At 38.1% G+C, this 13,649-nt stretch overlaps 1 protein-coding gene across 1 annotated transcript in view; it reads right to left on the reverse strand.

The window, feature by feature from the left end:
- PLPPR1 (phospholipid phosphatase related 1) overlaps window positions 1-12,933 on the reverse strand; it is a 75,268-nt gene extending 62,335 nt beyond the window's left edge. Inside the window, exon 1 of the mRNA XM_086629447.1 lies at window positions 12,871-12,933. Within this exon, the coding sequence (XP_086485573.1) occupies window positions 12,871-12,933 (63 nt within the window). The remainder of the gene's footprint in view (window positions 1-12,870) is intronic.
- Window positions 12,934-13,649: the final 716 nt, after the last annotated feature.

Genomic DNA, 13,649 nt, shown 5'->3' on the forward strand with positions numbered 1-13,649 from the left:
TATGGGTTTTGTATCAAGCTGTGCCACAACAGTGAATCTTAAAAACTCAGGATCTCTAGTTGCCTCGTAAGTGAGCTAGTGAGACAACATGATATCTACTACCAGAGTTTCAGTGAATACAGCAAATTAGAAATTACTTTAAAAACTCAGTTTTCTGATGGAAATTTCCTGATGCATTCTGTATTTAGGTATTTTGTGTTCCAATACCCTTGCACTGGACTGCTGTGTCCAGTAAGACACCACGTCCCTCACTACTAAGGCAGTCCAGAATCCAGTATTTCAAAAACATCTGTAGAAGATGGAAAATCAAATCTAGTCTTACTCTAACAACACTGACTTTATCATCTTCTCAGGTGCTTGCTCTATTGCCTATTTCTTCAAGGTATAAAGGCTTTCCCCCTCAGGTGACAACCTTGGAGGTGGCTGGAACTCTGAATCTTTGTCATTAGTAGAGCAGCATTCATTAAAATTCTTAAGCTTGCCTGCAATTCCAGACCAATGTTATTTAATAAAGTAATGCAGGTTTATAGTCATTAGACATTGATGAATGCAGCAGTTACTGCCAAAAGAAAGTATCTGCTGATATCAAGATTGCAGGGCTCTTAGACCAATCATAAGAATCAAATAGAGACAATGTTTTAAATTAAATAGGAAACTATCAAAGATATTTTACTTCAGCTAAATGGATACAGTCTTATTAATATGTATAATGCATTATAAAATCCATTTTATTTGCCTCTAACATTTTTCCAACTGAACAAGAAGCTTTTAAAAAACAATTACCTTATCAGTTTGAATCTCATCTGCTGCTTGCAAGATGTGTTTGAGCCAATCCTTTCGGACAACTCTTTATCACTGGTAGGCAGTCATATTAAAAAATTAATAATGACCACTTCATTTTTCAGAATCTGTAGTTGTCTTGCTACATAATTGTGAACACAGGGTAGGGAAGAAGGGAAAACTTGAGGTTTGAAAACTTTCATAAAATCTCTACATTCTGGGGATCACAGTTGTCCCGTTCACTTAAAGATACCATTCTCTTTTCAATGTTAGCCCTGTCAAAGCAAGTAGAAATACTCACTGCTATTTGCTCTGGCTATTTATCAGGAAGAGATTTGGGTTTAATTCAAGAATAGTCTGTCTGAACCTGGATTTAACACTACTGATGTTCCTCAAGATTCTCTTATAATAAGTCTCCATATACACAAAGGGCAGTTTTATCTCCTTCAGAGCCTTACTAAACCAAGGCGCAGTAGCAGGAGGCATTAAGATGCACACGTGCTTTTCATAAGAAGCTAAATAGTAGATAGTACAGAGAAGAGTCCAATGAAAATTACTTTGGGATGCAGATGTTATGAAAAAGCAGCAGAGCAATACAGCACACTGATTTGCAAAACAGACTGAAGTGGCAAGGCTTGGAATAGGAAGCTTTATCTAACGTGTTGGGGTCTACAACACAGAATGCGGACAAGGAAATCAACACACTGACTATTGGTAATCAACATGCATTTTCATACTGGCCATGCAAATACCTAGGTGAAATTATTGCAAGAAAAGGGGCTGGACAGACAAAACTGGTCTTAAGGTTCCAACTGCACATACTTCTAAAATTCAGGAGGAATTTTTACATGATTCATTCCTTTACTGCTTTCCTTTACCCATCCTCTTTTTTGTTATGTCCTACCTTCTCTTTTCACTGCCATTGGACGTAGATTCTTCCTCCTTCACATCAGGTTACATGATTTCACTAGAAAGAATATTAGGACAGGTGTTCTTCCTATGAGGATATTAAAAAACTAAGCAGGTTGCCTAATAAGGTAATAGGAAAACTCAACTGGACAAGGCCCAGAGGATCTTATTCCAGCTGCCACTGTTCTGAGCCATGCTGTGCCTAGAGAGCTCCAGAGATCCCATCCCACTTAAATTATTATGTGAGACTTATACCTTTCTTTTAACTCAAAGAAGTATAGACGTAAGTCACTTACTCACTTGGTTGACCTTGGCTGCCTTTCTTGTTCAAATCGTATCTACTCGAGTTTTTTTCCAAGTCTCAAACTGTTTTTCTCCTTTCTCTCTGTATACAGACTCTTGCAATAAGAATGAAATCCTGAAACTCATCATGATAAACCACTACTGGTATATATTCATATGGAACCAATGCTGTATAAAGCAAGTTTTTCCCACAATTCTGTCAGTTTGAGAGTTTCAGTACGTTTTCCACCATTATAACAGAGCTGCACTGATTTTTCCTTTGGCTGGTTAAAATAAGATCATAAAGATTCCTGATGATTACTGATTTAACTGGCTCCAAGTCAAAGATTAACACAACTATAAAACTAATAAAAGTGTAATTTGCTATCCAATCTATTTGAAAGGTTAATTCACTCTGTTATAACTGGAATCTTATATTGGTCAGGCACTAACAAGAAACTAGATTACATTTACAAGGTACATTTACACATTTTTTGCTATAATTTTATAAAAAATGAAGTATTGGAGACTACAGTAAATCAAACGGAAATTTGATCTATAGTTCCATTACGAAAACTAAAGTATCACAAACTATTTTCAGAGGAGATTTAAAGGCAAAACCTCATTCTCTCCATGAAGCATGCAAAACTCACAATGAGTCTTGAAAAATCAAGTAGACTGTTATAAATGGTTTAGACTAAATAAAAGCAGTATTAATCCAATAATGCTGTACATCTGCACAAAATAATCACACACTAAAACTCTGTGTTTTAATGAAGTATATAGCAAGTATTGATGTATTATTATTATTATAACTCCTTCCAAGTATGCAAAGTCTACACCTCAGATACAAGACATTAAGTCTCATTGAACAATAGATCATTGATTTTTAGGATAGACAGTGAAAATTTAATAGCTTGAAGAAGAAAATACAGGGATAATTCAGCCATTACATGACCAAATGTAGCTATCCTTTAAAGTACTGAAATCATCCTATTGAAGTCATGACAAAATTGACATTATCTCCAGGAATATGACGAAGGTGGTGAGGCACTGAAACAGGTTGCCCAGAGAGGTGGTAAATGCCTCCGCCCTGGAAGCATTCAAAGTCAAGTTGGACGGGTCTCTGAGCAACCTGATCTAGTTGAAGATGCCCCTGCTTATTGCAGGCGGGTTGGACTAGATGACGTTTAAAGGTCCCTTCCAATCCAAACTACTCTGTGATAATAATTGCATAATAATTTCCAAGCTGCTTCGATTTTATGGCAGCATATTTTTGGTAGACCCCATCAATAATTACTGTAGAATCATAAAAAGTTAATAATGCTGTAGACTTAAGAAAGGTTAATAAGTGATTCAGACTTACTCTAAACTCCTAAGAGCCTATCCTTCACATGTCCTATCACATGGGTTCTCCCATTCATCTGCTCATATGATCAGATCATAAACGAAATGACATGAGAAAGAAGTGTATAGCAGGGTTTTGGGGTATGTTTTAAACTTTTGAGTGAAACAGCCTGGATCTTTGCACTGACCCTCTGCAAACATGCAGAATCTTTGCTGCAAGGCTGCTAGAGACCACCACCAGCCACAGGACTCTGGGTATGTCCACTCTCCAGGCAGATCTTAATCCCAATGAGTACTATAAACACACCGCTCAAAAGTAAGTTACAGGCCATTATGAACAACCATTTGATTTCTTGAATTGTGTAACAACTTTTTAAAAATATCAATCATTCATCTAACAACCATTTCTAAAAATCTATCTGCAATAGAAATCTGGACCATTAAATCACTCTATTTCAAAATGAAGGTGCATCTTTATTCCTGACTCTTTAACTTAAAACTGAAATAGGAAGAAGGAATACAATTTATCATTGTATATTTATATCAAAGTCACAGATATCCCAAATCTTACGAAGCCTAAATGTCTGAATCAGGAAGTATTATTTTAGGCATGGCATCAAGCTGAAAGATAAGCCGTGAAGATTTGTATACTCTAAAAATGAAGGTCAGTCTCTAATCATTGTTGTATGCAACCATCATCACGAGTAGTGATTTCACGTGTGTTGAGACTTGAGTGCCTATTTAGCATTATGTGCACAAGATCTAAAAACTTTCAAAACATTGATACCCAGCATTACCACTCTCTCAGATGTTTCTGCCAAACACATCTGCATAGGATCAATTTTCATATAGTCTCTTCGACAGCCCCACTGAGTTCAAAGCTGTGAACAAATACATGATGTATGCAAAACTACCTGTGTGAGAGAGTATATGACTGGACTTAAGGAACGTGATCTGAGAAATACTTGTACTATATGTAACACCTTACAGAAATTCCTGGTGAAATACACCAATGAAGTGCAGTAAGACTGCAAGAAAATACATCAGAGAAAAAGTGTTCACTGCTAAAATGTTGGGATACAAGGACAGACTGAGAGGAAATAGCAGGCCTCCCTTCAGACTGCTCCAGAAGTCACAAAATATGTCATGAAACTCGAGGTGCACCAGCCAATTGAGTTAGAAATAGAGAAACATACAGTATAATTTCTCCAGAAAGCTGTATTTTATTTTATTTGTTGCCATGTTCTGCTGCATTCATAATAGGTTTATTTATTTTTTGTTACTCAGGTGTTGGTAGCTGGATTATCTGTTTGCATTTCAGAAGGAGAAGACACCACAATTCAGAAGCTAACTGCTTCCCACATAAAGGCATCAAAATGTTCTGTCAGCAGCTTGGGGAAGTTCCAGGTTGGTACAATGCCTTAGGTTTGTAAAGAAAGTACAAGACTTTGCAGATTGATTCTGAAATCTGGTCTTTAAACTCTGTTGGAATTTCTAGAGAGCAGAAAATCCTAATATTCTTTAAAAGATAAATTGCTTGTACGAATCTGTTTGCTGTAAGAGTGGTCTTGATGACTCCACCCTTGTACCATTGCTAAAACAAAAGCCTCCTTTTCAATGTCCAGAGTGGCTGATCAGGAGCCAGAAATCAAGATCTTTGCAAGTCTGATGAAATTGGACATGATGCTTAGAGAAACCTATTTTATTTTTTAAAATCCTCTTGATGTCAAAACCTTTGTCAAAAAGTTTGAATGGGTTTGATATTGCAAAATATGCTTTAAGCATCTTGCTTTTCTCTGATGTTTCTCAGATCTTTCCTACTGATCAGTTCTGGGAAGGCTTGATTGTCGTATTTAGGGTTACTTGATATGGATTTGTGGGTGGTTATTAATTCCTTTCCACCCCTTTTAAAACTTCATGTAAGTTATGCAAATTAAGTATCATGCTAAATAAACCCAGGGATATTTCTACACACCAAAGAAAAAACTTATGTTCACAGATGCAGACCAGAGGACATCGTGCAATTGCGTCACAGAGGAGTCAGTAATAGGATAACGCACTGCACCTGCAATGATCTCCAAATTTTCATGTATCTGAGCAAATAAATAGCTCAATATTGTGTGCTTGGGTGAGAAGATATGAAAATTTCTAATGTCTTTCAAGCATGCAAACAAACAAGCAAAAGTAACACATCAACTGCTCTACTATAATCTGCAAGAAACATAAAAATCTAAGTATACTTCTGAAAAGAAAGGAGAAAAAAACTCAGCAGAAATTTTCACTGATAATATAACTCTGTTCCCATAGGGATATAGTGGCCCATGTTACATACTGTGTCTCATGTATTTTCACGTTGCTATCTATTTTAAGCCTAATTAAAGTTGCACAGTCATTGCTGGAAACACTTTCCATCTCAGAAGGCTTCGAATATGGCTTGCAGAGTTCTGTACACGTAATACAGAAAACTTGCATGAATGGTGCCTGGTTTTATAACCATTTTTCTTAAAATCTTTATAAAATTAATTCCAAATACTAGTTTTTCTAGCAGTAATTTACTAAAGCTACAGGGTTTTTAAACTTACAAATCAGCAAAATGCATTTCTACCCCAAAAAACAAAGCAAATTCAGTCTCCCCAGCTGCCTCATAATTAAAACCCCACAATTCTTTCTCTTACAAACCTGGCTATATAAACCAACATATTATAAACTGAAGTAGTTCTGAAAAGTGCTGGCTAGTTTAGGGGCACAGTGAAACAGACAAAGCAGTATGTTCATAACATTTTTCTCTACTACCAAATGCATTTTTTTTGATACTCATAAAGACAAAGAATTTTTGATACCTTTAATCTCTTCCTTGAAAAACTGCACCAAATTCATTGGTACAAACCTTAAGATGTTATACAGGCTTTCAAAGGGATTATTAGTGATGGAAAATTTTCAGGATAAAGAGGGAGGATACAAGATAGGCTTCACATGTCTGCAAGCAACAATAAATCCTTTTTTCATTTATGTTTTAAAGAAAAATGCAGTAAAGCAGCTAATCCTCTTGGGCAGTCCCTTAATGTTAATTTTAAAATATCCTCAAGAACCTAAGGAATATCAAATAGTAATCTGCTTTTTTTCAGAGTGCTCATTTTGGCCACGAGTTTTCTGTGTTTTTTGCCTAATTACGAAGCACCTAGAAGGATTATATTTAAAAAGAAAAAAAAAAAGTTTTAGTTTATAGTCAGGTAATACAAAAGCTGCCTAACAATTCGATAAAACTAGTCCAACATTCAGGAGAGACCTATTCACTGAGATTAAGGCAATTTTACAATAGGGAGTTATCCAGTCATCTGGAACAAAGGAGGTACGTGGTGGAGAGACAAAGAGAGCAAACAATGAGGAATGACTGGCAAATGGGGAACATAAAGAGACATTTAGAAAGAGCAACAAAGAAAAACAAATACATATGCTGCGTGAATAACATCAGAAACAATGAATCCCAAGAAACAACAGTGACTGAAGCATGGGAATTATTCAGAAACATCACCCTGTTACAAGAGATGCTCCTCCGAATTTGCACAGCATCTGTCACCATCAATTCACACAGTCGGTCTAACTAGAGGATCTAATGACAGGCAGTTTATACAACACCAGCACATGACACGTCCCTCAGGGCATTTTGTCCTTAGAGCATCCCAGTGGAGCAGCATAGCGCTACTGCTTGCATGGCACAGACGGAGAAACAAGTCACAGGGCCTCAAACAGCTACGTGCAAGACATCTACAGCAAGGGCAAGGACTGAGCTGGCACACGTGAACCGCTGGAAAATCCTTCTTTTCTGCCTCAACAGGAAATAAAATCAAAAAGCCCCACAAGGTGGGTACTGGATACTGCTACAGAACAAATTCACTGATCATTGCAACTATTTGGAAGTTAGTTCAACTTGGGATGTCCTTTTAGTTAATGTTTGTATTAAAATCTGCCTGGATGTTTTTTTTTTTTTTTTTTCGTTTTCTAGAAGAACTGGACATTACCTTGCCAAATTTAAAACCTGTATTTGGAATATCCAAAAATGTGATCCTATGTTTGTATATCCTTTATACAATTTTAATCATATAACTAAAGCTCTAATGAAATCAGTAAGTTTTTCTTACGAGAGAAGTGACTATTTTTAAAGAAACACAAATAAAAAGTCACTCCTAATACATTCTATGCCTCTTAAAAACGTTGTTTTGAACACCACAGCACGCAGAAAAAGACATTTCACACTCACCAGACACTGCTCAAAATTACAGGGCACCAGCCAGTACACTCAAATGTGCAAATGTTCAGAACACCTGAACAAAAAATTAGAATTAAAAAAGTGCCACATATGTCATGACTGTTCTAAATTCAGTCATTCTTCATAGGTACCTGAACCCTGCTGTGACACTGATGACAAAAAGGAGTTCAAGAGGCACTTCTCTCACTTACAGAAATTATTTCAGTAAAGCAGAAATTCTCCTACTAAAGAGTAGCTCAGCTGTTGGCTTGACTACATGAAATACTGGCAGGAAAACATAGGCAGGCAGAGAAAGAAGAATGTTTTCCTTCTGTGCTTCTCTAAGTTGATTTTTTTTTTAATTACGTTTGAACTGATATTTGAAGATGATTCTATCTATCCTAAACTAAAATAGCAAAAAGTAAAGGAAAATTTACCCCTACTGATTGTAGAAATAAGAGATCATATGAGACTGACACGTACCAACAGTTCAAATCAAAGTTTGCATCAGAATAGATGTAAGACTAAGGCTTTGTGTTTTGCAGTATTTTTCGCTTTATTCATGAGAGGGGAGGGGAGAAGAGATTTTTCTTAGAAAATCTTCAATTCTTTGCAATGTGCTATATATTGAGCTGTCAAGAAGAAACAGTTTCCACTCTGCCTGCAAAAGCTTTCCTGAGGGCAGAATAATGGATTTAGCGTGAAAAAGATCTTCAGATTACAGAATTTGAAAGATGTCCGATGTTTTATGTTTTAATGGTGTTGCTTATTTGAGTCTGCCCCTACTACCTTGTCAATGTCAGGATTACAATAATCTACAATAAAGCACAATGTGGCACTTACATCAGTCATATTAAAGTCACTAGGTATTCAGTAACTCTTTGATCAGTCTAAGGCAATTTAATTAAATCTGGTGCCAGAAAATTGCAGTGTTTTCATGTGCAAAGACACGCCTCAGATGCGCCTGACTCGTTTAGAAGTAACTGTGCTTGAAAAGAAATCCTCAGATAACTCACACCCTGAAACAACTCAAACCCTCCAACCAGGACTTGGCAGTGTGAGAAGGAGGACGAAGAAAAAGCCAGTAGAAAGTGACACATCGGCAGAAATTCCAGAATAAATTTCTCCTTTTATTATCTAGAGAACCATTATAGTCATAACTGCTGTTAACGCAGAAGAGATGAGAGGTCTTTCTCTGGAGGAAAAGAAAACCCTCCAATGTTTCTTGCTTATTGCTTCTTCTAAAACTACCGTTCAAACAGACGCAATGGCTCCAAAGTTGTTCCCATCCTTTGCCCCTGAAGACACAAGTAGCTGTGGAAATGCTGTTCACTCATAGCGTGTATCTATCCTTCCAATATCTATTAGAAAATGCAATTATCACACCGCATTACACTTCCTGTCACTGATGATAAGCATCAAATACGCTGCGAAAGCAAGAATAATCACTTTGACCCACCAAATTCAAAGCCAGACTGTGCTCAGCTCCCCTACATCCCCCTAGCATGAGTTTTGTCCTAGAAAGCTAATGCCCAAAATGAGATGAAGAATTACAGAGAAAGACCATAAAGCATGAAAAGCGCTGCTAAATCAAGCCCTCAGGGCAGCTCACCAGTCCCCTAGGAATAGAACTGGGATTCGCCAGTTCTGGGATTCTCCCACTTCCACACCTGAGGTTGCCCAGATCTGAGGGACCTTAGTCGTTCTGACAATGTATTCCTTGCCTGCAGAAAATTGGGCCACTGTGTAAAAAACACACCTCCGCCAGCTGTGATTTTATGTTTCCCCACATTCAACCAGTACGCATATGGATGTTATGTGGAAGGATGCAGCATAGCCCTCCTTGGACCAAATCTTGCACAATAACACAACAGCTCTGCTGAAGTCCTCATAGGTACTCAACAATCCGTACCCTGCTCAAAGCAATGACATGTGAATGAGGAACAAAATTGGTCTCATCTTGTGCAACCTTTTACATGTAAACCAAGGTTGGACTAGAGCCTCCTGAAAGCTTCTTTCATTGATGTTGGCTGCAAGCAGTGCGGCAAACGGGGGCAGGAAAAAGGAGAATATTAGTCTCCCATATGTCCTAATTAATTGCTTATGTGTTTAACAAAATGTAATATACCAAATCTTCATAGACATTTGGTGACAAATGCCAGACTGTAATGATACCTATTGTAATACAATAAAGAACTATCTAGAAAGCTGCCTGCATGATGTGGGAGAGGGACTCAGATTTAATAAGTGGCTAAAAATTAGTTTAATTATTTCCTATTTACCCTTTAAATCTACACATAATGTGACATTGTGTTTCTAATTAGAGACTGAAAATGTTGATTTAACATTTCTGTCATTACGGACCAGATATCTCATGCTACCTCTGTATTATTAAAAAGTTCATATTTTGAACATAAAAAGGAATTTGTAGAGTCAGGCACAGGGTTTAAGTTTTTATAATGAGCCATTCATCTTCAGGTCAGGTTTCATAATAACGAACTGCTACAAGCTAGTTCAGTGTGAGGAAAATGAAATGGGAAAAAAACGGAAATGCGAATAACCACTGAAATCGTGTCACATTTGTACAGACAGAAGCATAATGGTCTTTAAAATGTCCAAACTGTTGGTGACACCTCATTTCCACCACTGCCATCACAACTTCTTTGAACGCGCACTGCATACTGGGCAGTCAGCAAATACCTACTGGCAGGGCGTCTGACATGGCAATCAAGGCTCAGCAGGTTTTTTCATAAGAGCAAATATCTCACAACTTTCAGTCACAGAATCACATTCCACTGAAGACAGTGGAGGAGGCAGCACATTCTGGGGAACAAGCCTATGAAAATATTTACTGACTGTCTTTTCCTACACATGATCACCTAACATGTCTGCCTCACAATTGTTTTCTTATAGAAAAATGTTATCAGGAAAGCAAGTAACATTATTTTCAGCTGTCCTGCATGCACCTTTAGCAACTGCAGCAAGCTGTCGCACAGCTAATCAATTTTCATGGTTGCTTAAAAGCTACAAAAATATGGCCCATCCTAATCCAGGCAACCCAGCACAGGGCTTGGTGTCCGGGGTAGCTCATCTAAAAAGCACTTCCTTTAGTCTCAGGAGCATGGCAGTAGGAAAAGAAAAACACCTTCAGTGTGCCTTAAGATTTATAGGGACTTTTCAGACTGAATGGCTACTATCAATCATCTCTGCGATCCCAGCAGGAAATTACATTTCCTGTTGTTTAATGCTACAATGCTTGACATAAGTCTATGAATTTGTAGTTCCAGTAGTGCTACATTAATAATCTATACTGTGGTCGAAGAGTGGAAGAAATACATTTTTTCATCAAATGCAGCAAAGAGAATACCTTTTCAGACACCACCTCTTTGCTTTTGACTGATTTTTAATTTAAAATTGTGTTTTAATCAGCAAGGCAAGTATATGAAAGGACAAGGAAAGTACACTTATGAGGCGAGAATTCTTTTCCTGCTTTAAAAAGATTTATTCTTATATTCATGTCAGTCGTGTCTACAGAAGGGCAATTCATATCTCTGTCATAGGCTGCTAACCAGGCTCATCATTCATACATTTAGAGGACTAAAATTCTTCAGAGCTGCTTGTTTCAAGCAATAAGTTTGAGACATCTCATTCTTGATGGTGTTTATTTGGTTTCTTCTGAGCTTACTGCTGTTTTTTCCTAATTTTTAATCTTTCTTTCTCTAGCTGATGGGATAAAGTAGAGACTCGCTTTCTCAGTCAGAACAGCCCCTCATTTTCCGCAGGAAGTAGAGACAGAGATTCTCCAGGAAGCTGGGCATTACATCAGTGACAAATCCCTGTGAAGCACTGCAAGGCTCAGCCACCTTCTCACACTGGTGTCTGCCGTAGCTGCAACTGGGAAGGGCCTATGGAAAGATCTGCTAGTGGTTTTATTATGCTTTTCCTCTGTCCTCGTCTTCCAGTCAGATTCCAGATTCCTCCTGCAAGGAAGGTCCATTCAAGGCAAAAGGAAAATGACTACTTACATTAGATAAACACCTGGGGATCACTTGACTGTGCTGTGGGGGCTGAGCTGGTAGTACAGAAAGTACTGAGTGTATATAAGGGATCGGTATCTCCCAGCTGGAGAAGACACTATGAGGAGAGAACTCCAGGTCAGTAAGGGTTAGAGAGGTCCCGGATGCCATTGCATGCTTTTCCCATGTCCCGGGGAAAGGTCAGTGCTCAGGAGCTCTGGAAAGCAACCATTCACAGTGCCCATTACACATGCTGCTGCAGCACACTCAAACTCTTCCAAGATTTCAGTGGAAATGGGATAAGTCTTCACAACACTTGGCCTTACAATTAGTCTTTTGACTGCTAGTGCTTCTCTTGTGGAAAAGCATGAGTCATCTCATAATTTGGGGCAAAGAGTGAGTATTGCATCCAAACTACATCAGACACTTGGCTCTGAAGATAGTCGGTCACACAAAGTTATCTCCTCTCCACCATCTAAATTTGATGCAAGCTTTCATATTCCTTGGAAATCTGGAGTTGTCCTCCTTGCCAAGAAAACCATCCCAGCCTTATAAGCACCATTTGAACATTCATTGATCTGGATAATGATTTCAGTCAGTCTGGCAGTGTTAGGGTAAGTAAAAGAAGCACCACAAAAAAGTGATTTGTACAGAGTACAGTTATAAGCCAATTTAAAAAAAAAAACCACAACCCTTAACAAAGATGTGGAGCCATACTCCACTGTGGGAACAATAACTCCTGCAACTTCATTGCTAGTTAATTCACAGCCCTTGTGCTAACCATCTCCTTCATCACACTTAAAGGATAGGCATGCCTCATCTAAATTTTATGTTCCACCTGAACTGAAATTAGAGATGAGTGTTGCTTCCTAAGCCTATGAACCATTAGTCTGTGAGATCATATGTTTCCTTAAACAAGGTCTAGTCCTTGTGCAGCAGCAAGATGGATACAGGTATCAGGAAAAATGGGAAGATGTGAGCAATCGCCTATTGCTGACCTACATCTGCAGCTACTGCCTGTTCTCTATCAAATACCACAGGACTAGTAGGTAAATCAGGTAGAGGCAAGTCTTGAAATCTAGTTGCTTTTGTGTGCATGTACCCAAGATCTGGCTTACTCGTGCAGGACTGTTTTCAGGGGAACTTGACAGCACTGAGTATGAAGACGGATACTAATGTTACTGAGTAAAAAAGCATTCTTCTTTACAAACAACATGGCTAACAAATGACTTAATTACTGAAGGCAGAGCTGTCTTCTGTGTGGGCTTGGCAACTGAATGCTGTACTCACCTCAACAAAGATGAAGCAAGGGATGATGGAGTAACTTCTCTGGGTATTGTTTCCTAAAGCCATTTCTCATCACACTTTTTGGAGAGGCACTGTTGAAAATTTTATTATCCTGAAAAAGAAAAGACAACAGTATTTCAGCATGTTTCACTTTTTTTTTCAAACTCCACATTTAATTCGATGAGATTTGTAACATTGAGCACCGGCATATTGAACGAGGGACACAGACTAAAGAGAACATCAAAGTCTAACTTTGTAGTTGCACAAAATAACCTAAGAAGGCACTCTCTTTGCAGCACAAAAGCAAGGGACAGACACAGGTGACAACATACGTGATCTACAGAGCAAAGAGTGATAAGGAATATAACTGTTTTCCTTAATTACAATCCACTCCCAAGCAAAAGCTTCTTCCCCAGGATTGTAAAATCACATTTTCAGCCCACTGTCCTGCCTATAGTGTGTTATAAATCAAGAGATTTTGGTAATTGACTTGTGAGCTTGTAGTTTAAAAGACACACTTATAGTACATTAACCATACACGTGATCAAAATGTTTATCTGCATGAAGGGTGACCTGCTCAAGATGACAGCATGTCTTACGCACAAAAAAAAAACCCTAATAAGCAAATACAACAAAAATGCAATGAAGCACTGGGCCCTTGTTGCAGAGCCTTTCTGGTCTGCTATAAATTTGTACATTAACCCACAAAATCCTACCTACTTATCACGACTTCAGGCTACTGGCTATTCTAATGAACATAACCTTGCAACACTCTGTGCTAC

This window comes from Tauraco erythrolophus, chromosome Z (genome assembly GCF_009769465.1).
Source record: "Tauraco erythrolophus isolate bTauEry1 chromosome Z, bTauEry1.pri, whole genome shotgun sequence".
Taxonomy (NCBI): Eukaryota; Metazoa; Chordata; class Aves; order Musophagiformes; family Musophagidae; genus Tauraco; species Tauraco erythrolophus.